Below are 25,366 nucleotides of genomic sequence, written 5' to 3'. Positions count from 1 at the left end.
CAGGAGAGAGCCTCCTTACGCTCTCCTGCCACGCTGCTGGCCATGGCTGCTTCTGCGTGACTGAGGAGAACAGACCGCATGATGGAAGTTGCTAAACACCCCCACACTTTGAATATCAAGACAAAAGGAAAGCCAGGCTGTAGCTTTGTGTCATCTCCCAGCCATTCCACAGTCTAATATTTTGATTTAAGAATTTATACTAGCAACAAAATGCTTTCGTAGCTAAGCACACCTTAGTAAGTTCATTAAAGCAATTAATGCTTAAGTGGCTGCTTACACTGCTCTGCTGACAGCACTAATTGCAAGTTGCAGAGGTGGATCCCAGTGACAGCGCAGGGAAGCCACAGTCGGCTTGAGGCTCACGCACGGTACTGGGACATGCAGTCCCATGCAACTGCTTGGGCTGGATCCAGCACTCCCCTGCTTTTTCCTGCTGCTAAACCCAAAATTCACTGTCTCTAGCACTGAGCATAGTGGTAGCTTCTGGTGAAAGAACATGTATTTCTCTGCTGACCAACATCCAGCAGAAGATGCCCAGTAGCATCTTACTCAGCACTTTTTGAAAGCAAGTCCTTCAAGAACAGGAGTAGGGCTGGCTAGCCAGGGTGACAGGGCCCTTACAGACCACTGTGAGGACAGGAATCAAAGTGTTCTCATTCCTGGAGACATCGTGGACCATTTTATCCCTTGTGAAAGGAAATGGGAGGGTTGCACTCCCGCTTAGTAAACCAGGGGTATAACCTTCCTCACACAAGCAGTCCTGTCCTTCAAACATGGGCAGTGTGACTTGTGCCAAGAGTACTCGTACCTGTCTGGGGAGATGCAGGAGATCTGAGCCTCATTACTAGATCTGTGATCAGTTATAAGATCCCTCCTCAACTGTTTTTGGTCCTACCTTTGAAAGAACACAGTCTTAAAAAAATGTATTTCTTTCTACGCAGCTCTTTGTAGCAAATGTTTGTGAGATGTTTCCCACATTTCATAGACGGAAGCAAATCCCAGTCCAAGCCTCTATTGCCACCCCAGTTAGAGCCACAACAGAGAAATCCTGTTTCTTTCTGTACATCTCATCATAAAGAACAATTCCCGGGGAAAGGAGCCCACCAACCAGGAGCATCCAACGAGGTCTGGATCTCACGTGAGCAGCTGCAATCAGCAGAGTTGTATAATGGAAACCTGACCTACAAACCTTGAACCAAATTCTATCCGTTCCCCTTTGGAAAGTGAGCGTGTGGAGGCAGCACGCTGCTTCTGCCCTGGCTGGTGCCAGCTCTTAGGGCTGTAACCTCTGGCTTGACCATTACGTTTCCTCCACCTGGCACACGTGGGGAGAAGGGGATCACCAGCAAAAAGCACATTAAAATGGGCCCTGCTTGCATAACGAGGGGACAGAGCATATTTTGCTGAGCAAGATCTCCATGCACCACCACGGGCTTGGGGCTGAAGGGCACAGAAGAGCAGGCTTGGGCGCTGCCTCTCCCACCTCACAGGGCACCAGGAGCTGGGAAGCCAGGGACAGCTTCCCAGCAAACGTGCATCCATCCCTCACAGATCAAATGGCCACATACAGCCGCTCTGGGGCCAGAACGTCTGCGGGGGCTAGAAGAAGCAAGATGACAATCAGCCTCGGCATGAGGCACAGATAGTTTTCGGGACAGACTGTATTAACCTCGTCACTGCTGGAAGCCTTGCTCCCCAGGGGGGCTGCTCCTCTAGCCAGATGCAATAAACCAAATTGGTTTATGCCTGTAATGCACAACAGCATCAAAGAGATTACAAAGGAGAACATCTGCACCAGGGACTTCTAGTGAATAAAACACCCATAAAAGTGGAGATGAACACCCAGCACACACAGGCAAGGTTCAGGCAAGGCTATCCTCACTGCAGGCAGAGAGGAACAAATCACGGCAGCTGTGATCTGCAGAGTCACCATGGGAAGGAGACAAGATGTAAAGCAAAGCTGTCTCCTTCACCACCCCGGCACCAGCCCACCAGCACCAGCCACAAGAGCCCCAGTCAGGTGGGAATTCAGGTAGACCTGAGCCCCAGAGCAGCTGGGCTAGATATGCAAACCCTCCCAGACGTTTTTATTCTGCAGTAAAATTTCAGGACCATTAGAAAGAGGTTCTTCAAGGAACTGTGGGAAGAGCAGGAGCTCTTATAAGGAGGTCTTTACATTGTCAGCAGTTTTGAGATGCTTTGCAACTGTCTGGTCCCTCCTTCCTTCATCCAGAGTATTTAAATCAAGGAGCTTCTTCAGAGAGCAGACTAGATTTGAATGACAAGGTTTCCCCAGCTTCCTGGCTGGCAATCCCTTCCTTTCCGATATTCTCACTAGAAATAAGGAGAAATTTGCTGTTGGTGAATGGCATCCCCCAGGACTAAACCAGCAGCAAGGGCCAGGGGCCAGGCCACGTGGACCCACTGACGGGTCCTATTTGGCCACATTTCTGGATCAGCTCCCATGCATCCATATCACACAGGGTGCCGTATCTCCCCTCACAGATAATGCTTCCCTTTCACAAGAAAAATAGCTTGATAAAAGCTGCTGACCCCCGTTCGACTTACCACAAGAGAAAAACGAAACCAGTCTGGAGTCAGGAAGGGACTACGTGAGCATCTTTGAAAGATGCCCCTTCGCCTCCACCCGCCCTGCCAGGCAGTTAATTCGAGTGCGTCGGAGACAACAGGAGCACAGCGAGATATATTTTAGCCATCACACACAACTGCAGCGGAGATAACTCACTGAAAACCTGATTTACTTAACAACCGCACCAGCCGCTTTGCAAAGCCTGGGTGATTTCCGAGGAAGCCGGTGCCTCGCTGCCGCTCTGAGTCACGGGAAGCGCCGCAGCCAAGCCCTGCGGTGAGGCAGGAACGCTGAAATTTCCCCAAACTGTTCTTATCTTGTCTCACAGTAACTCAAGGCTCATTTTCAAAACCGGGGCTTATTCAGAGCAAACAAACAAGCCACCGCATTCACGAGACCCTGCTGCGTCCAGGAAAGCGCTGTAAATCACGTGTGTAGACAGGGTTTACATGCAGAAACAAGGAACGCGCATCTGCAACGATTTTATGGCACACCAGCACAGATAATGGTTTTATGCTCCTCAGAACAGGTGATTTAAATTCCAGGGTAGCACAGATTTTAATCCTGAGCTAATTTTTTCTCTCCTCTATGCTCTAGTATACATCCCCATTATCAAGAGAGTAGGACTTGTAAAAATCAGATTTCATGAAGATAGAGTACGAGAAAATGATGTTTTCTACAGGAAATCAGTACAACAGAGGCTCAGTAAAACATGATCGATAATTAGTGTTTTCTTTTTGACAGCTAGTAGCAATTGTCTTCTCCTTACATCTAGTGTATTTGCCAATTTAAAACTAATCTGTCCAAAACTGAAACAAAACATCTGGCAAAAAACCTCCCAGTGAATATTGGCTAAGATTTACAAAGCTATACAGCAGAGTGTCACCTGCTACAGCATCAGACAACTCAACAGTAATTAGGGTAGAGCTGAGATGGCCTGGTGGAAAGAGCTATCAGGTAAATGGAAAATGGATGGGAATAACTAAATCAGTTTAGATTTCCCCTAAAGAGGTAGATCAATAGAAAACGAAACCCGATTAGGAGGGAGAGAGGCACTGATCCAGATTCATTGAACAAAGCAGAACAGCTATAAAGTGACATTTATGGTTGTTTTCCTTACCAGGGTCACACAAAGCAGCCAGCATGTACCAGCAGATCTGGCCCAGATTTATGGGCTAAGGGTAGACCCTTTTGAATAAGGACAGCTTCCCTCACCACAGCTTACTTCTCCAGTTAGGCAGCTGTCAAAAAAATATATAGGCCATAAAAAAAAGTCCCCCAAATTCAATTAAATGAAGTAAGCGAGGCTCGTTGCCTGTTGGCAGCGCCATTCTCCCTGCACCAGGCAGCTCGTTCTGATCACAGGCAGGTCAAAGCCGCATTGCCACACCAAGGCTCTCAGCTCAGCCCATTTCAGCCGGTGGGAAGAGTCACGCAGGAAGGATTTGGTTCAAGCATGGGCTGCGCCCATCCACAGGCCCCCAAGCATCCCACTCCGAGGATGCACACCAGTGCAGTTACACGGTCCCTGGCACAAGCCACCAGCCTTCGGACTAAGGCAGGGCATGTTGGTGCTGCCCTGGGGATGCTCGCGGTGCCGGATGCGGGAACACGATGCATGCACGCACCAGAGGCACCGTGCCTGCCTTCCCAAGGGAAGCCCAATACAGATCCCAAAACCCAGTACCTGCACCAGCCAGGGCACCCGGGAGGCATCACCTCCTCCAGCAAATCCTCTCCCCCATGAGATTAGCCCACTGTTATGCACAGCTGCCACCGCTGTTTACAAGGGGCTAATTGTAGTTAAATGCAACCACCCAGTAACTTGCTGGGTGCCTGGGCTCCAGCTCCACCAGTCGCTTGTAACCACTCCCAGCACAGCTACCAAGCCTCTCCCTAACACCAGGGCCTGGCGGTGGCAGCATCTTCACGACGAGATGCACCTGGGCTGCCAGGGTTAAAAGCTCCCCCAGGGTGCCTCGCGCAGCCGCTCTCCCCAGTCCCTCGGGAATGACTCGCTCCCCAGGGCCATGGCTGTGCAGAAAGCTCCCACCACCAGCTGTCTCGGAGGAGGCTGCCCTGGCCCCCATGCTCCAGCCAGTCCCGCTGCTTTCTGGAGCTGCGTGCATCCCAGGGGATGAACAAGCACAGGTACGCGTTTTCCTTCCAAAGCAAATACCCCATCAGCCTGTGATGCTTGTGCCCAGGTTGAATGCCTAAGCCTACAAATCAGCATTTTACAATCACCCTGTACACTACAAATTTAATCAAATCTAATGAGGTTTTTGTTACTGCGGGAGGACGTCCCAGAGCCAGGGGCAGGCTGCTCCTGCACTGATTGCATCCTGCTCTGGCAAGGAGACCTCCAGCCTTCCCTTCGCTTACCCCACAAGCATTTTCACCAGCAAACTGTCCCCCACCACAGCTCTGCCACCTTGCTTGCCTTTGCTAACAGCCCGTAGCACTGTAACCATGAGGCACACTGCTCCCGTGCAGAAGCCAGACCCTCCTGTAGGAGGGGGAGCGGCGGAAGCACAGGAGACCCCCAGCTCCCGTGCAGGGGAGGCACGCCTCGTCCTCCTGCTTCGCAGCCATCACCGGTCTGCTGTGGGAAGGTGGCGTCCCACACAGCAGGCTTCTACTGCAGCTGTGGAGAATTCAGACCTCCCAACAAGAACAAAGGGATGTCTACAACAAAACAGCCAGTGCCCAGCATCCTCTTATTTTAGTGAGAGAGAATAAACATAGCCAAGGCTTTGCACGAGTCTCACCAAACCTCCACGTTCATGCACAGGTCAGATACTATCTGACACCTCCCAAGGAGCCGACATGGAGTTGGACGTTATTAGGATCTAACACAGAAACTGTCTTAGGACAGAGCAAACTGCAAGACCAACTTCACCTACTGCAACGTGAATAAATATCACTCTCCTGCCCCCCAGTCCCAAGACCCCGTGGTCTGTGGGTGACAAAAATGCTGTTTTCATCTCCCAGTTACACAGCAGCTAATGGTGGTGCCTTAACCACTCACGTCAGCCCACTGGGTCTTGAAGCCCTCCCCACATCCATGCTGCGGCACCCCAGGACCTCCACACATGATGCTCCCTGGAGGAGCTCTTTCCAGAGGGCGCAGCGGGGACGGGACAGCTGGCGAACACGGTGCCACAGCGATAAGCAGCACGTTACATGGAGAAGTTTTAAATAGATAGTGGGTAGGTAAACAGGATCCCCATTTCTTTCCTGTTCCATGGCTGGAAAACCCACAGGCCCTTCCTGTGGGAAGGGAGGGAGGAGGGTGGGGAGCCCACAGCGCTGGGGTCGGTTTCCAGAGCTGGGTAATGGCTGGCCCAGGGAACTGCTCCTCCCCACAGCAAAGAGGAGAGAGGTTTCCACTGCTGCTGGGAACTCCTGGTACTGACCGGAGCAATCCCCAGAGGGACAAAATGCCATGTTAGTATATTTTAATACCATGGGGCAGGAGTGCCTTAACCGGGTGGTCTTCACATCACCATCCAACAGGAAGGAGCTGGGTGTTTTTCAGATGGACTCTATTCTTAAGGAGCACGAATGCATTGGGTGACCAAACCAAACTGACTTTGGTAGAAGTTCAAATGTCCAAATATCTCTAGAGATCCATTCCAAAATGTTCAGGGATTCACAAGAAGGCCCCAGCCAGTGGTAGCTGAGCAGGCTCTTATCAGAGCTTGGTCCAGGAAGCCTGAGTGAGCCACGTGTTTCTGGGAGATCTCAGACCCAAGAGAATGTACAAGGGTCATGCAAAGCCAGATGGTCAGACCTCTTGTCACCCTTGCACTGCTCTGGGCATGGCTCCTTCCACCTCCAGCTGCATTTCAAGCTGTCAGTCCCACTTCACAGGAGGAAATCAGTCAACAAATATTGCCCTTCAGCTAGAAGACAAGCCTTCGAATGTAAGCGAATTAAGTAATATTTCCCGTTCTCTTGTTCCCCGTAGGGTAACTGGACAGATGAATGCTGCATACATTCCCGTTACTAAATGCATGGGAAATCTGAGCGCACTGAGTAATACAATGCAATGATGACTCAAATCTTGAATCCATGCTACAGATTTGGTGTTGACCAGTACTGAGATGACAGTTTTCCTTGCTTTGAAGAGTAATGGAAAACTGCTACAGACGAGAATAATTTGGATCAGGGGGCAGAGCAGCAGCTTCTTCATAGCTGTTTCACAACTACATGATTAAAGTTACGGAAGAATAACTTTACTGTGAAAGCACACAGGGAATTCCACTTAGATGCCCTTTAAGATGAAATTTTAAACTCACTGGCCTTTCTAATAAAAGGAAATGGACCTCCAGCATCTCTCCATGACCCACTGTCACCTACCAACCCAGATATGCTGTGGTTTTGGCACAGCATCCAGCAGCAGGTTGGAAGTTGACTGCTTACAGCCTGGACTGGCGCTTCGTATCACATTCAGGACTTGCATCATTGTTTTGACAGCATCAGCTTTAAGAGGAAAAAAACCCCCATAATCAGCTGCCTGACAGCCAGGAGGATGTCACTGCAGATCCATGGGGACTGTCCTCCTTCGCTGGAGATCAGGCTCTTCCTAATACCTGCTATTTCAGGCTACCAAACCAAAATTTTAATTAAAAAAAGAGTCCCATTTGAGTTCCCTTGGAGCCCTGCTCTAGCCTTGCTAATTAAAGACAAACTGACAGGATCTGAAGTGAAAAAAGAAACCAGGTCTGAAAAGTTCGAGAGTCACAGGAAGAGTCAGGAGCTACTAAGTAGGTTGAAACTCGCTTTCCATGAGAGCACTGCATGTTGTCCAGCCCCAGGTTTCCGAGTTAGGTCCTCATCTCTGCAGAGGTGACAGACTCCCCGGGAGGGTTAATCACAGCACCCCGGCTTTGAATCTCACCTGTCTCCTCCAACACCACGTGAGAATTGAACCCAACGTTGGTAGACAGATGCAGAAAGGGCTCTTCTGCCCATGTCCTTAATGTGTGTGAAATGACTGTCCTTTACCTTTACTGCAGGGTCATTGCTCCTTTCCAGCTCTAAGAGGCTGAGAGCTGGTACGGATTTCCAGGGGACTTCCTTGTCCCAAGCCACTGGGTGGCTGATAGATGTCCTGCAGCAATGAAACCCCAGTGCAGCAGAGCTGCCCCACTCCTATGCAAGGACCTCATGGGTTTCATTCAGTAATAATCTGCTGGTAACATTGAAACAGATGGTTTTGACAGACAGAATCCTTTAGACTAGATAATTTGAAAGACTTTGAATACACCAAGCCATCGTGTCTCGCTGAGCTCAAGCCTTATCATTTCAACTGGAACCATGCAAATACCAGCACTTGATCTCTAACTTTTGCTGCTCTGAATCAGATCAGAGTGGAAATACTTAGAAGATGCCAGAATCTCCCCCACCCACTCAAAATGTGGATGTTTCCAGACAGATGTAGGTGTAACACAGAACAAAATACAAGCCGTGTGCAGATAATGCTGCTGTGCTGTGGAAACCATCAGCTGCCAACCAGGTTAAAACAGGGCTGGTACAACCAGTAAGAACAGTGTAGGAGTGACTTTCAGGTTAATTCCTGCTCTGGTCTCCCCTTTTTAGAGGTGAACAAAATAGCAGTAGCCCTTAGGAGAAAAAGAAAATAAAAGTCGGTTTTTTTGTTTGGTGGATGTTTTTTTTTTTACCTAATAGGATTTCCCTTGTCAGCCCAGGTAAAGGCACACAAAGGTAGATGAGACACTGGAAGTTTCCCATTGCAATTCAGAGCTTGGGTGCTCCTACACTCAAGGCAGGGACCTCTCCTCTGTGCCACTTTGAAAGCAAAGCCAGGCAGAGCAGATGAGACCACCGGGAAAAAGGGAGTCAAGATCTAACTTGAAATCCTTGGCCAAATTGACAGATGCTGCAAGCTGCTACAGAGAAACACAACAGAGCACCAAAAGGCAGTTTCCTACATGAGTAACATTTACAGCCAGCCTGCCTCACACTGTCTGGGGAATCCAGAGGCCAAATTCAGCAATAAGCAGTTGCAAATTGCAGGGACCTCCGTGGAAACTGCATCCGCTCGCTAGTAGCTGCACATGAACTCTTGTTCCCTGAATTCAAAGTGCGCAGGGTGCTTGATTGCATCTTGGCTCTTGATTACAAAGGCATCAGCAGACAGAATTAAACAGTTTGCTTCCTGGCCTATTTAGCATCCTTTGGGTGATGGTTTAGAGCATGGCAAGGCTTCGGAGACGTTTTTAACAGTTGTGCCAGAATCTGATTTATTTTTTTTTTTTAATATTTATTTTATTTTGTCAAGACATTTGCGGTGGGTGATAAGGTTTCCCAAACATCTGGCCAGGCTCCAGAGGAAAAAACAAGCAGTGAAAGCGTATGTAAAAGCAGCTCTGCACTAGGTTATAATGCACCGCCTGAACCAGCTGCCATAGCAACTGCTATTAAAGAAGGAATTAGAGCGTTCTTCACGGAAGTAGGAAAACTCGTAGTCAATAAGCATAAGGGTGGGATGCAAAGCAAATAAAGGATGATAAATAATAGCCAGTGGGAATAAAATGCAGAACTGGATGAGAAGCAGGGCCATTTGCACAGGTATATGCGCTCTTGAGTTGTGGAGCTGCCTATAAATACACTAAGATACCTAACTCCAACCTCATTAACAAGCATTTTAGATACAGTTGATCCTGCCTTGGGGCAGGAGGTGGATTACATGACCTCCTGAGGCCCTCTCAACCTCTATTTTCCATGATTCTAGGAGGAAGAAATCTACACCAGCTAAGCTAAGCTGGCCCAAATCCAGAAAGACAGGAATTTAAATCTGGAGGGAAAAAAAAAAAAAATAGATTTAATCTACTTTTCAAGTTCTCCTTGACCAGGAGAAGGGACAGAAAGCAGAGCTGCAACCGCAGCTCACAGCCAGGTTCTTCCTGTCCGGAAACACGTTTGCAACTGCATCAGGGTAAAGCAGCCCCATGAGGTTTAGCCCTGCAAGAAGGCTTCACCTCCAAAATCACTCATTTCCCCACCAATACTGATTTGCAAAGAGTTAGACGCTTAGCTGCAGAACTGTGCTTTTTGTTATGGGTTGTTTTGGGGTTGAATATGGTGGGGTTTATTTTTGACGAAATACACTTAAGAACAGAAAGATGCTGCAGAACGTGAGGTACCAGCGATTCTCAGGAGTGATCAGGCTAACATCTTACGTCGTTTTGGCAGAACTGAGTTAGATATCACAACAGAGCACTGCAGCAAGACAGAGCCTTGGCTATCGGAGGTCACGGCCAAGGTGGGAAGACAGACGATATTTCACTCTGAGTTGCTGCTGCTTATTACGCAGAAGATACCAGAGGTCCCTGACGGAGCTGCTATTTACGCTCTCTGGTTTCTTGTTATTGGAGTGGGACAAAATACACAGTTAATCGGAGCGTAGGAAACAGCACACACCTGGAAGGCAGCCAGGCAGGCCACAAACACATTGCCTGCAGAAACCCCGTGTCACAGCCCCCCCGGAGCAAGGAGCTGGCTGGGCTGTAGCGTCAGCCCTTCCACACCGTTATCCCACAGAGCAGGCAGCCGGGCATGCTGCTTTCAGTGCTTGATCCGACCCATATCGATGGCCATCACTGCACTTCCATGCCTTGGTCCCCTTTGTGTGGATGGCAGACAACAATCCCCCCAGGGAAATGACAGGGACATCACAGGGCCAACCAAGCTGGCAAGTTACTGGCTAGAAAAAGCCACTAATGTATCAGCAGGTATTATCAGGCTCAGATGGGGACAAACCAAACAAGCAAGGCTTTGACATTTGACAGCCTAGAGTCATCAGAAAATAAACAGCCATCCAAGGCTGCCCCCATGTCAGCGGAGGCAGAGCAGCCAGGACAGGGAAGGGAAAGGTTAAACACCAGCGATTTAGTACTTGGTTGTATGCACAAACATCTCTGGGTACCTGGATGAATTAAGGTCCCATCGATAATCTGCCTTCGACTGACAAAAGTCCTGACGTTCCAGCAAAGGTGGCCGTGGTGCCCTGAGCTCTCCCTGCTGTGATTTGGCCGGGCAGGGTTTGCAGAGCAGATGGTGACCTCACATATCCTACCTACTGCACCTCGCATGCACGGCCCCGAGAGTTTCAGCCTTTACTCCTCATTGCCCAGGTCTCTGTTGGAAAGGGAATACTCATGGCTGCATTAAGAAGCAACCGTCGGCAATACCAATAAACTGAAGAAATGCCCAGTTTCTATTTAGGGGTACATGCGGTCAAGGAGTTTCCCCTCCAAAACACACTGTAGCCAAATTTTAGAAGCTGATTAAAAGTGACTTAAGCCACTTCGAGTAAGAAACAAAAATCTGGGATTGGCAACAATCATTGACCAAACCCTGTTAGATTTAAAACACCTTGAATCCAAACAGACAATCCTTACTGGAGGGACAAATAGTTTTAATCCAGTACTTATTCATTATCTTCTAATACTATTACCAGATACGTAAGAAATATTTCCAGTGGTATCAGAAATGGCGGAAGCTGGCACCCACATAAAAGCCAGAAACCGAAACGATGTGAAACCAACCCATTTCCATTACACAAGCCGAGGACGGGCGCTCTGCTGGAACAATGCACGAGTGGGAAGATGTGCCCATGGAGCTGGGGGCGGGGGGGCAGCCAGCCTGTAAAAGGCTTGGGGCCAGGGTGGTGGTGTTTAAGTTTTGATCAAAAAAATTCCAGCCAGCATCCCTACCTCACCGTTTCTTAGCAAGGACAGTCAAAGCATATTTGCACGCCCATGTTCAGTTCTTGTTTTAGTCAAGAAAAGCAATTGCTCACTGCATGGGGCGCAGGAAAGAGACCGCTTGTGCTACAAGCCTTGCTGTGAATAGAGAAACTCAAAAGATGCACAATTTCTGTTCTGCAGGCATGGCAAGAGTGTGTCTCAACTCACACATCTTCAAACAGCAAGCAGCGATGCTCAGTGCATGCAACCGCCAGTGACCCAAGAACAGACACCCTGATCCCTCTGAAAGGGATTAAGAAAAGGCTTGACCCACTGCAACCAAAGCTTTCCTGCAACACCTGGTGTCACATTTTATCAAACACATCCTGACGTTAAGGAAATATCTCATTTTGTTATTTAAATTTTTTTAAAGAAGTGTTTCTGGTCCAACTTTTTTGTCTAAAGAATGGATTGGAAACAAAATGTGTAAGTTGACTCCAGATTTGGGGAAGGAGAGGGCCTCATCCCAGGAAAAGCAGAGATGGACTTCCAGCGTTAATTTTCAAACGGAAAAGTTGGCATTTCAAGCTGTTATGAAAATGGAAATTATCTTCCCACTTGATTGAAATTCCGTGAAGTCAGGAAGAAAAAAAAAGATTTACTTGTTATGACAACAGAGAAAGTTGCATATTCAATATTGCTCGTGCTCCCAGATGCCATCTAGTTAGCTGCCATATGCAAGCCACCCCGCACTGGCATCACATCCAGATTGCGTGAAAAAGCCAAGTTAAATGTGGCCAAATATGTGAATCTGCTTTTGGAAGACATACCAACCGCCATTAACAAAATTAACTAAATCCATCATTGCCAAGGGCTCCCACACGCAGCTTCCCAAAGACGATGGCTTTCATTTCCACACCTATGGAGTTTCAAACTCAAGAACCACCTTTGCTATTGAACAGAAACTTCATTTCTGACTTGAATCATTCCCCAAATACCCAGATACGCACTCAGACTATTGGCAATAAAAGAGATATTTTTTTCAGAGCCCTTCGAAGGGCATGAAACCCCGGAGAAAAATCTTCTCAGACAGATAAATGCACTTGCTCATAGACTTGGACACAGGAACCCCATGTAAAAAGCTTCAGGAGACTAATAATGTGGGTGGAAAATTAAGGCACCTCATAAAAGGTTTTCAGTAACAAGGGAACAGATCACATCAACTTGGAAAGGTTAAAGAAAGCAATTTATAGACACTAATTAGGGCCTCTTTTTAAAGTGCCTTTGCAAACGACAACGTTGGGTTTATTCCAGAAAGGTGCAAAGGGAGCGCAGCAGGAGCTGCCTGGGGATGGCTCCTGAAAGGGTTTACCACACTCGTCATTATCGCACATTTACAGGAGATTTAAGGGTTGGCATGAAGGCAAACATGGGGGTGTATTTACATAAATAAGCTGTGCAATACTTACACCCTCCCCAGGGAAATATCCGTATCAGCACAGGACCCAGTGAGCCCCAACTTGCACCCACTGCTCTGCTAACAGGAACCATTTTGCTGGATGGCAAGTCCAAGATCATCAAATCTGAGTTGTCATTCACTTTCTGGCTCACCAGCCATAAGGATCTGCATGCTTACACTTCTGCAGAAACGCTGTTTTATGCAACACTCTGGATGTGACAAAGTTTTGCTTGCAGGATGCAGTGCCAGAAGGTGGGAGCTGAAGGACTTTGCAGCAGTGCTTCCCAGAGCCACGGCTGGGGGCCAGCGGGCGCCCGCGGAGAGGCAGCTCTCATCTGAGAGCCGGAGAAATCAGGGCACCTCCAGCACTGCTGGAAGGTGAATCAGTCCTTCGGGGGCTTTATTTCTCCGTTGGTTTGCTGAAGAGAACACAACTAAGGCAAACACCTCCAGCTTCTGCCACTGAAGCGGCAGCTCCCCCTGCAAACAGGCTAGGTGTGCAAAGGGGCTTCCAGGCAGCAAATGCCACACATCTGTACAGGCAGCCGCTTCACCCACCTCTGGGTTCTCTTTTGTTGATTTACAGAAGATCAGCTCCTCTCCCCGCACTCTGGGGCTGCTTTTATAGGAGGTCAGCGATGTAGAAAGACCTGGACATGACAGCCCTGCAGCAGCCGGGGCTGCCTTGGGGACGAGGTGCTGCCCCGGGAATGGCAGGACCAGCCTCTTCCCCACAGTTTCAGTCCATCTCCTTGCAGGGTGGCCTTGAAGGGCCATGGCCTTCAGCAGCCCTCACAATTTCTTTGCAATTAGTAGGGTAGCTTATAAAACATTGCTTTATTGCATTAATAAAGCAGCTGTCCTTCACAGCCATTAGAAGAGCCCAGAGGTTGTACACCGCACTGCTGCTCCCTGTAAGCTCTGTGTATGGACTGAGCTTACCTTTGCACCATCCCCCTGCACCCAGCTCAGATCACACCTAGAGCTGGGTAAGGGCTTGAACATATTTCCACTTAGAACAGCCATGGTGTGCGATGCCCCTCCACAGCGTGCCCTTCCCAGCTCCCGCACAGGGGAAAGCGGAGCGGGTCCACTGGGAATGCTCTGCTCTTGCCTTGGAGCTCACCCATTAACTGCCTGTAGATATTCTGTCTTGCCTAACCAAAGGTCCTGGCCAGCACAACGCAGCCCAGAGGGACCACTGCCCTTGGTCTGGGGTCGCTGCCCATCGCTACTTCTCCCCAGCGTGACTGTCCGCTCGCATCTGCCACCAGCGTGTCTGCAGCGTGCTCCCTACCCTGGTTTCAGCAGAGCTACAAAGGAGCTTTTAATAGCAGCTTGTTTGTTAAACCTGGGATATTTTGACAGATCTGCTGCAAAAGATGCAAGGAACAAGCAGGCAGGAGCTATCACCCCTTCGCTGCTCCTGCCCACGCCAGTGCTGATGCTCCCTGGGAGCTCTTGCCTTCAGTCCTGCTTCACCACCACGCTGAGAGCAGCAATTCTGCATCACACCCAGTCACCTGTGGACAAACCTGCATTTCTTTCTTACGCAGGGAAGAAGTCCTTTTCTCCAAGGCTGTCACATTGGCAGAGACAGAGGCTAGGTGGGAACCAGGGTGGCTCAGCCCGGTGGCCGTGCCATCGATGGCAGAAGGAAACGGGGAGGAGGGAAGGTGCTGCGGATACCCGCGAGTGCACGGAGGCTGAGCAAAATGCTGATCTTTCAATTACATCTGGGCAAGGCACAGCAAAGGACAGTGAAGCCAGCACATCCAGGTCCTCAGGGACAGGGGGCTGCTCCCTGAAGAGCAGGGCAGGGTTTTGCACCCACTGACTCCACCCTACAGCACTCGCTCCACCGCCTCCAGCTCCACTTTCTTTTCCCTGGTTTCATTGCACAGCATGCATAACTCCATCCTCTTTCCCATTCCAGGGGTGTGAATGTTAAAGATAAATACAGAAGTAGAGAAACGTAACAAAGAATGGAAACAGCACACCCTCTCAGAGGCAGCTCAGAGGTGACGCGTGCCAGCTGCACCCCCAGCTCTCTAACCTTCCTCACGCTAACTTCTCAATGTCTTAATCATTTATGTTTCACCTCCCCCTCCACTTCCCACATGGAAACAAAAGATGATTCATACACCAAAATAATCACCCAGGACCTCCAAAAGCCCACAAATCCCCTCACTTTGGCCAAGGGTACTTAATAAGGAATTTTCCCAGTTTGGCATCTGGGTTTGACTCTGTCCCCTCCTCCCCTTTACACTGGTCCCACAGCACAGAGAGGGCAGAGCAGGGACGGGACCTGCCCACACACTATTTCTAGGGCTTAAATTAATTGACCACAAAACTTGAGGCATCTGAAAAATCCAGCTGCACAGGGGAAGCACCTGTGGCACCAGGGATGCTGCCCCTGCCCTCTCCGGTGGGCGGAGAGGTTGATTTTCCACCGAGCAGGGAAGTGCCTTTATCACATCTGGTGTGACCAGCATCACATCGAAAAGGGGCACCGACGGTTAAAGCCCATTACCTGGGTTTGCCTGCAGAAAGAGGCCAACACAATTACAGTACCGAGAGAGACCTGCAGCAATGGGTTTCCCTTACAGGAGGAAAAGAGCGAAGCCGTGAGCTGAAAGCTCAATCCCTCCACCCCCAACAGCAAAGTATTCATGTCCACAGGTGGTGCAAGACCATCATCCACAGGACCTCGGATGCCAGAACGCTAACGCCTCTGCCTGAACACACACCAGCCCTGCCTGCTCACTGCCATCGGGGTGCACCGCTACCCTCCACCAGTGCCAAGTTTGCAAACTCCTCCGCCATTTGCACATCTCTCACAAAATACAAAAATATTTGTAAGGCAGACAATGAAGCAGCTTTCCTTCCAACTGCCCAGACCCAAAGCCAGAAGGGGCAGAAGGCCATGCCTCCCGCAGACCCAATGGCCCCATCACACCCTCCGGCCCAAGCGCGGAGCAGAGGCACCGTCACCACACAAAGAGGAAGATGATGAAACGCTCGTTAGCCACCCCGGCGCTGTGACCTGTCACTTACAGGCGGGCAGCTGGGTACAAAACCCACAGCCATACCCTGCCAAGTACCTGCCAGCACAGGCAGAGGCGACACAAGTTAAATCTGTCATCTCAGGCGATGCCAACAGACGCTATTTCACAGCAGGGCTCTAGCTGGCTTCACTGTCAGGGCTCTCCTGGAAGACTACAACGGCTCAGAGTGAGAAACACAGGTTCACTGGAGCGAAGAGCTGGAAGCCACTGTTAAACGATTACAGCACGAAAGAAACAACTAAAAGCCTGCAGTTTCCAGGGCATTATCACAGGTCTGCTCTCCGAAGAGAGGCTACAGACTCACACAAAACCACAGACACACAGCAGGGCTTGGCAAACACCCAGGCAGGCATCACTGTCCACCACCAAAATGCTGCGTTTCCAAACGGGGGCAAAACACACACACAAGGACAAGTTACAGTGCAAAAAAAAGGCCTTCTCAGAAACAGGGACACGACTTTGAGGAAACTCCTCACAAGACAAGACAAGGTCCTTGCCTTCCACCCGCATACCAGGCAAGTATGTACTGCTTCTTGCAAAAGATGCTGGTAAGTAGAGCAACATTCACTAGCAGAGATGCTTAGGAAACCTGGCAAGTAGAGATGCATCTCCTTCACCTCTGCCGTGCCAAGGGATCAGGGAGATCACACTGATTTCGCTACCTGGCAGAGCAGCAACCCCAAAGGCTACTCCATGTCTCCTCCAAGAAATGTTTTCACTTCTCTGCAGAGAAGCGAGCTCCAGCTCCTCAGATTTTACGGATTTTCCCCTGTGCTATGCTGAGGCTAACAGGGGTTGACTTTGAGACTTTTTCTTTTTTCTAACTCCCTTCAGATTTTGAAACAAAAGCAAAGCACTTTGATTCACTTTGAAATGGTACAATTACACCAGTTTCTGAACAATCTGCAGTTCTCTTCCATAGGAAGCATTAAGCAAAGCCATGCTTTTCAGTATTTTGAATAGGAAAAAAATTCATACATCCATGTAGCTCTCAATCATCCCCGCCTTGCAGGGAAACAGAAGAGATTTATACTGACATGTAAATCCCTGCGACAGACTTCTATAAGCCCACTAGAAGAGGCGCATCCAGCAGGCAAAGAAGTGTTTCACACCTGCTGTAAGTAGAAAGTGTGAAAAGAGATGAAAGCCGCCTCCCTTTCCCCAAATTCCAGTCACAACTCCTGCCCTATCCTGGCATTTGTGTGCCCACTCTAGATGTCAATCTAGGTGACACTGGTGTCACACAGTGCTTTGAGAACCCCATAGCTGTATCAGAGAGCAACACTCTACAGACCAACACCACCTCAAGGGCAGTCCAGTCCACGGATGTCAACACAAATGCCTCTGCACACCACAGCGCTACATGGACCTCACACACACCAGACAAAAGAAACCGCCAAGTGCAAGTGCCGTACCTTCTTCCAAGTCGTTCCTCAGAGAAGCCTCCAGCAGCGCAACGCTGGCCTCAAAAGACACTTTCTTTCTGTTAACTGCGTTTCTCTTCTTTTCATGCTTCCGCTTCTTGTGCTGCATCTCCTTCTCATACTGTGCCCACTTCTTCAGCTGCTGAGCCCTCCGCTTCTGGGCTGCCCGCAGCCTCTCCAGCGTGGGCACCTTATCCAGCAGCTGCAGCTCTGTCAGGAGGTCCACATGGGCATCCATTGCTTCTGCTGAGAGAGGGGGAGCAAAGGATGTCCCAGCGGGAAACAATGTCCCACCACAGGTCCTCTGGATTGCAGCTACCTGCTGCTATACGAGCATCCTGAGGCCAAACTGGGAAGGGCCCATTTCAGTGTCCAATGAGAATATGGTGGAAACCTGAAATGAGGAGGAAAGTGTGAGGGATCAAGTCTCATCACCCTGTGCAGACAAACAACAAAGATCAGCCCACTGGAAAATGCGACAGGGAACACCTACCATATCAAAAGGCAGCTCACTCAACTGCACTTTAATCTCTCCATTGTTCTCACTAGCCTTTGTGGTTCCACCCTTCACCCACTCCCAACACCCAAGCAAAAACCTCTTGATAAAGCAGCAGTTTTACTGTACGATTCAGTCACATCCATAGTTCAAGGTAGCCCTCTCGTATGAGCAGAAGAAAGTCTTAATGAGCAAAGACCTTCCATGGTATTTGGTATCATTCCTCAGACAGCTCAGGACAGATTCAAGCACTGAGACTCATCCTTCCCTCCAGCTGGCCCCTTCCAGTGTAACCAGCACCCTTGTTAGAGGTGTCCCCAACACCGCAGCCGGGACTGCGCCGCACTGATGCACACCAGCAGCCGCCTCCCTGAAGCATTTCGGGCTGAGCAGCAAAGCACAGGGCAGAGGGGACCGCAGCTGCAGTGCCACAGCCCAGGGCAGCCCTGACACCAGACGAGGCCATCCCAGCAGAAACAACCCAGAAGCTGGAGATGCATAGGACTACCTGTCCAGTGCCCTGAGGCCAGGCAGGTTTTCCCAGAGAAGCTCTACTCACCAGCAGCAGCATCTGCACTCTTCTACTTCATCCATCAGCCCCTTCTCACCCCAGCCCTAGCTGAGGGCAGTCGGGTAGGATGCGGCTGCCAGGGAGGTATTACTGTATTACTAACACTTAAACCACCTCAGCGACTTAAAACCATGGGGTTTGTGTTCATTTCTCTCTTACTTCAGGTTTTTTCTTCACCACACACTATCTCATTCTGGTTTTGCTGTACGGGCTTCCACAAGCACAGCAACAAGAGCAGTTAAATCACAGCCCCAGACTCTCGATGTGACCACGACATCAGACCTCTGAGCAGTGCTACCTGCAGAGTGATCAACCGGGCAACCCATGGGCAGCCACGCAATCATCTGCTGCACAGGAGGAGGAAACATGTCCCAGATTTAAGGAGCAGTCCAACAGGGAAAGGTGTGTTTGAAATAAAGCCAATGTCACGAGCAAACTGAATGAGTCCTTTCCAAACAGACTGGCACAAAGCATGCTGAATGGCAAGGTGAGCGTGCCAAACCGAGGTATGCTGCAAATAACCACGTATGAGGTGAGAGCTCTTATGGTTCAGCCAACTTGAAGCGGGGAGATGGGGGGAAGTTGACGGGGAATAAGGGAGACTGTGGAGAGCTTAAGTATTCACAAGCACCTGAGAAAGCTCCAACAGGGCAGCTGAAGCCATTCCTTGCTCAACTCTCCTGCTCCAAAACAGAGCAAGCAACAGTCTCCTAAGTGATGGATGCAAAGCCTCTGTGGGAAAAATAGCAGAAGCAGCAGAAGAGAGGTAGCCAGAACCAGGTGAGAGACGTGGTGAGGATACCAAACCTTACCCCATTCCAGCCAAGCCAGGAAAAGCCACTGCTTGTCCCTCTTCAGAGGCGAAGCAGCCCAGTCAGGGAGGCATTACTCCGAGGAGCTGCAGGGAAACGTCCCTGCCACGCAGCACATCCACCACATCCCAGTGAGTTTTGCCAGGATGAGACAACTGCTCCTTCCAAACACTGCTACAGACCTTCCACAGATGTTTGACCTTACCTATAAATATCTTGGCAGACTGACAGTGAGGCACATCATTTCCTCTGCAAGATAATTGGTTTGAGGACTAAAAACAAACAAACTCAGCCAGAGCATACAGGCAGGTCCTGGGCAGTCGCTTTATCCAGTAAATAGCCATCAGAAGGCCAAGGGCAGCTTCAGCAGCACCTGCAAACCTTATTTTGAGGGTTTCAGATAGACCTGAACAAGAAAACCCTTGTTCCATCCTGTAAGAACTTAACATTGCAAAATAAACGCTTTAGTTCCACACAGGGACAAATCCAAACCCTTACAAACCTTTTCATAAGAGAGATACTACCCAGAAATTCAAACACTTGCCCAAAATGGAGAACATCAACGCATGGCTTTAGCACAGCACTGGAAAGCGTGCCACAGCTCCCCCTGACCCCTGCCCGCAGCCCCCACGAGCCGGGACTCACCACGGCCCTCAGAAACCCTGCCAACAAGAGCAGTGCAAATGCAGCCCACTTTGCAAAAAACTTTTTAATTTTGGGACAGACGCATTTACCAGGCACAGGCGCTTGGCTGGAAAGCTCTTCACCACCTCTCCTGAACCCTGCTCCGCACAGCACGGCTCCTGCCCCTTGCAGGCATCCCGGGGAAGGTATCATTTTTGGCAATCGCTGCCCCAGTAACACAGGCTGCAGATCTGAAGCCCCGTTTACAATACCTCGAAGGAGGGGAGATAAGGGTAGGAAATGCCTCTCCGCATACCATGCACACTCCCACCCTGCTCCTTTTCCAGGCCACTTCTGCCATTGTTTGCTGAAAGATGAACAAATGTTTCCCAAAATACACCTGAAGTAGAAACGAGGACCTAATTCTGCCGGTTTATTAAAGCAAAGAAACTTTATTTCAGCATCTCCCTGTTTACCAAAAAAAAAAAAAGCTGGAAGCTTTCTTGGCGGTATTAGGACAGCACCTTGGAAAGAGCAACAGGACTTTGATTTGTAAGGTGAGGAGAAGCGCGGCTTGCTCTGCTTGCCACGTTTCAGCCTTCCCGCATGCACCTCGTCCTCCAGCAGCTCCTCTGCTCTCACAACAGAATGAAAGGGAGATTTGAGCGGCCTCCAGAGGAGACTGAAATGGAGAGGGGAGGTCCACGAACACCAAGAGACATCTTATGGACCTACCAGATGCCAGCACCTCCTCAAACCAACCAGCAAATTAACCTCTAAAGGAGCAGAGGGGTCACCCTGAGAAGTCTTCCTGAAAGGGACACAGCTCAGCTTCCCCCAGACAAGTCCCGGAGCACCCTCCAAAGACCCCAGAGCCTCAGAGAGACTTTGGCTCCATTACTCCAACCACCTGTTTCCCAATGACCTAGTTTCTTCCCTGTACCAAAAAACCAGCACATTGACTTCTCCTCACACAGACTGGTCAGTCTAACGACAGCACGGTTTTGGGCCCCAGCATTTGTTTACCTGCAAAGCGCCACAGAAGCTGGCTGTGTGGGTGTCTGTGGTTTGCAAGGCATCACATTTTGGTTTCTGTTTTATTTTAAAAAGGGGGGGTGGGGGGGAAGTGCTGTCCCTCGTGTTTGACTGAGCAGTTTCCATGAGCTCAGCAGATCTGCCTGCCGCCATGCCAAGCGCATCCTGCCAGACATGCGGCCCCCGGCCCCGCAGGGACAGCAGGCGGCTATTTCGGGGGCCAAAAGGAAGGCAAGACACTCTCTATTGTATCCCGCTTGTGCCATCGCCGTCCTCTCGGCGCTGCAGCACAAAAGACCCGCTCCAACTGTGTCAAAGCTCACTCCCTACACAGGGCAGGCAAGCACTGGCAACCACAATGGTTTCTTTTTAAAACAGTTTGCGTTTCCTGTGTGTTTTGTCTTCGCGCAAGATCTATCTCGCTAAGCTCATAAGGACTGTCAGGGCATTGGTTACTCACTCACAATACAAGAAGAGACGGCGATTCTGTGAAGTCAGAGTTTAGTTGAGTCAGCAGCTGCAACAAGCTGCCTACCAGGTACCACCAGCCCCGCCCAGAGGGGTCCTTCATCTCCTGTACACACACTTCCCATTTCACCTTCGTGGGATGCAAGCACCAACCTCTAAGGACCAAACCGAGCGGGTTTGTTTTCCTGTTCCAGCACACACTCAAAGTTGGCCCCCTCAACCTTCCTACAAAGCATTCAACTTGCAGACACTTTGCTATAATGTTGCTGAGGTTGAAGCTGGATCCATTAAGACAGCCACGTCGCTGAGTGATGCTGGAGAGCCTCCTCATCTCCCCACCAGACGATGAAGCTGGAGCTAAGCCCTGCAAATCCTCCATCACATCTCCCCAAGGCACTACTTTAAGCACAGCATGACGGTGAAGCAGAACACAAACACTTACAGGAGTCCTTCACTTAAGTGTCATCAATTGATTTCAGTTTTATTCCACTTAAAAAAAAATAACACACAAACCATGGAAGAGCAACCCTCGAGTGGGACACCTTGCAATGAAATAGTTCGGCAAGTAGAGAATTCTTCTAAATCGTGCATCTTTCCAGCAAGGTAAAATTCAAGACCCAGGTAGTGAGCAGCCGCTTCCAAAGTCAAGGAGATTATTTTCATTCACTGGGTTGCTCGTGGGGAGGCACCCGCAGGATCGGGCCCAGCTGATTAGATGAAGTGCCTGCAGCATAAAGTCAAGTCGGTGGCATGAAAAGCGACAGAAATAGCCCTCTGCTCCCCACCCCAAGCTAATCTCCTCTCAGCTGGAATTGGAAACCGAGCACAAAAGCCTATAGCGGGGATCTGAGCGCATAAGCAGCCTGCAGAGGCGGCGGCTGATTCATTTATTTCATTAAGAGTCAACTCCTGCACCATGACAAGGTGAGGAATTGCCACATTTACCCCTTCTGCTTCCTACGAGGGCAAAGGCCAGTCTGGGCTATTCCTGCCCACAAAGAGCCAGATGACCAGCCCATTGCAGCCCTTTTGCTGAACCCATCCTCTGGCAGCGAGCACCAGTGAAGAATTCCCGCGTTTCTCTTTCAGGCATCACCTTCAGGGCTGTCACTGCTTGGTGACACAAAGCGGCCAAAGGCGCATGTTCTGTGTGGCAGTTTGTGCTCTTGGCCAGGATCTCCCCAGGGTCTGGAGGATGCAGCAGAGCAGCTCTTCGCTGCTTGCTCCCTGGTGAGGGAAAAGAGCTCAATGGCAGCCCAGCAGCCGTAACACCATCCTGAGAGAGCCAGAAAGCCACCACGAGAAGGTGACAGATTAAGGGACAGGCAGGAACGGCAGGGAAAGAAGGGCACAGGAGTTCAACTGTCCCCAAGGGAGAACAAGGTGGGGGACACAGCGGGGCTGTCCAAATCACGGATGTGTCATGGGGCTGACCATACAAAGAGCTGAGGTCCGTTCCCTCCCTCCCCGCAGCCCAGACCGGGGGTGAGAAGGGCAGCAGCATCCCCCTCCCACCTTCCCCAGAGAGGAACATGCTGCAAGTCATTTCCTAAACGGTGTCACTGCCGAGCACGTAACGGCGCCGGCTCTGCCAAGGCGCTCCCCACCCCACCACCGACACGCAGGCTGCTCCCTGCAGCAATCTGCAGCACCTTCGGGAAGGTGGGCAACCAAACCCCTCTTCTGGCCTGCTCATGGGAACAGTGAGCTCTGTTCGGGACCAAGAGCTCTTGGGGTTTGTAGGGTGGGTTGTTGTTGGTTTTTCATAATTAGTACAGGCTGGATCAAGACAAGAGGCTCGTTCATGCTAAGAAACCATAGCTTAGAACCAGGGTGTCTTTCCCTATTATAACTGCTTCTCTCGCCTCCTGCCTTTTGGAAAAACATTTCATTAGAGCATCGTCAACAAGGACACTGCACCAAGCCTGACCACCCAATGACCCAAACCATTATAGCCTTACACACCTATAACAGGGGACTCAGCCACTGGGGCTTCCAAATGAAGACAGAGGGTCAGTTACCAACAGCAACCACATGGCAAACTGGGAAGGGGAGTTCAAACCACAAGAAAGTCGCCTGTCCCTCTGAGCAATCATGGCCCTGAAGCACTTGTTCTCACCTGCAGGACAGTCACCTCTCCTGCAAAGCCCAGGGGAAGAGGAGGAGGAGAACAAAAACACCCACGGTGAATGTCTGCAGTGGTAAGCAAACCAAAACGCAGTGTTTCCAGCCTCCTAAAGGGCTTCCTTTCTGAAACCAAAATTTTTATTTCTCTAATATCACACCATGCCAGACAGGTTGTACCATCTCCCTTGTCTGGATATCTGTAACACAGGGGGACCCTGACCACTATCTCCTCCGGGATGTCAGGGATGATAGCAAAGCTGACGTCAGAAACCTGCCACCGGTAAATGCAGGTGCCCCAGCCCCAGCCCCACACCTGAGCCAGTACCTCCAAAATAACATGCAACAAACCCTCCCCCAGAGGTGAAGCATCCACTGATTAACAGATGAATACAGAACAAGGTCACTCGCCTGACTTCAGGCAGTGGGCTGGCTGTAAGGGGTACACCACCACCTCAGGATTGTTATTTCTAGCCCTGTGCTCCAGCTGTGAGGTACTGGTGAAACCCTGCTCATCCCTCAGCTCTGGCTATTGCTTCTGGTAGCAAATTCTTCTCGCGCGCACCATGTGATTCTCCCTGCACCCTGCTGCGAGCCCCACAGCACCCGCAGGTTAACCACACGGAGGAGTAAAAATTATGAAAATCATGCAGCAACAATTTAATTTCACTGGTTTCTTCGAAACAAACAGCTCATTTCCTCACTCAAGGCTTCTGCAGCATTTTAAGCAGCAGATGCTCAGCACTACTAGACAAATGGTTCCTCCTGAAGGAATGAAGGAGAAAGTGTAAGGAAACATCACTTAAAAACATACAAAGGGGGAGGGGAAGGGAAAAAAAAAAAAAGCCAAGACCCCTTAGAGAGCACAACTCCTACAGCCTGCCCTGGAGTGCTGGTGAGGAAGAGCAGGTACAGAAGTCTTCTGGGTGAGAGATCTCATCAGAAATTGGGAGCTTCAGGAGAGATTCTTGGCTTTCCCACAGGTTTCTTGTATGCAAAGTAAGTAATTTAATCTGTGCCCCAATTACCTTCTTAAAGTGAAGACACTGTTTTACCCATCTGCAGTAAAGGAAGTTTCATTGCTGCTTGATGCAGAGGTAAGTTTGGTGGTGAAGGTGCATCAACCGATGTTATATTTCTAGCTGAATGGAAAGCTCAAAATTTAAAGCTAAATTCTTCCCCAGAGAACTAAAAACATTTTGGTTTGGCCGCTTTATCTCTAGTTCTAGATAATCTCGCCCTCTTCAGTGAGCTCCTTCCTAAGAGTGGGAATGAAATATGAGAAAGAAGAAAAATGTGAAACAGCAAGTAAAAAAAAAATATCTCTGGAGCTGATGCTGGTAATAGAAAATTTTAAGTGCCTCATTCTTTTTTCCTCCCAACTGTTCCACTCCTAACAATATTGGCAGTTGTTTGAGGAAAGCCCCTCAGTATTTTCACTATATATTTCCTGTAAACACTCGACACAACACAATATACATTCTTTTTCCTATCAATATTTCAACGTGGGCTTCCTTAAAAAAATAAATAAATAAATAAAGAAGACCTTCTGTGCCAAGCAGTCCTCCCCCACACCAGTGTGCCTGGAATCACGCTGCTCTTTCCAGCAGCACCTCAGTGGTGAGCAAAACAAGTCTGGCAGTGGTCCCCAGACGTACACACGCCGGGCATCAGGCTCCTATGCACAGCTGGAGAGCTGAGCCTTTGGGTTCGCTGGGCACGGCCGCAGCCACGGAGGGCTTTGCTTTAGTAGGACACAAGCCCAAGCACAACGTACACACATGATTTAGGAGAAAGGCAGAGCATTAAAGCCAGCCCAGCCCAGCGCTTGCTTTCCTCCACATGGGTCTCGCACAAAGCTGCTCCTTAAGCCCAATCCCCAGTGCAGGGCAGCAGGGCTCGGAGGCATTTTAGAAAACCTTAATCTAGAAGTTCTGTAGAACAACGCTCTTGTCTACATCTGCTCCACACAGCT

The 25,366-nt window shown here is 49.8% G+C and overlaps 1 protein-coding gene across 2 annotated transcripts in view; it reads right to left on the bottom strand.

Moving 5' to 3' along the window:
• Positions 1–25,366, bottom strand: part of PPP1R16B (protein phosphatase 1 regulatory subunit 16B) — a 60,668-nt gene that overhangs the window by 24,382 nt on the left and 10,920 nt on the right. The window contains exons 1-2 of one of the 2 annotated variants that reach the window (XM_056354598.1): positions 19,141–19,303; positions 17,253–17,655 (exon numbers count right to left, since the gene is read on the bottom strand). In XM_056354598.1, coding sequence (XP_056210573.1) covers positions 17,253–17,499 — 247 coding nt within the window. In that variant the 5' untranslated portion in view covers positions 17,500–17,655; positions 19,141–19,303. Of the gene's footprint in view, positions 1–17,252; positions 17,656–19,140; positions 19,304–25,366 lie in introns of those variants that run through there. The other variant, XM_056354599.1, reaches the window with a different exon arrangement.

This window comes from Falco biarmicus, chromosome 10 (assembly GCF_023638135.1).
Source record: "Falco biarmicus isolate bFalBia1 chromosome 10, bFalBia1.pri, whole genome shotgun sequence".
NCBI lineage: Eukaryota > Metazoa > Chordata > Aves > Falconiformes > Falconidae > Falco > Falco biarmicus.
The sequence above is the reverse complement of the archived record's forward strand: the minus strand, read 5'-3'. Positions and strand labels throughout refer to the sequence as shown.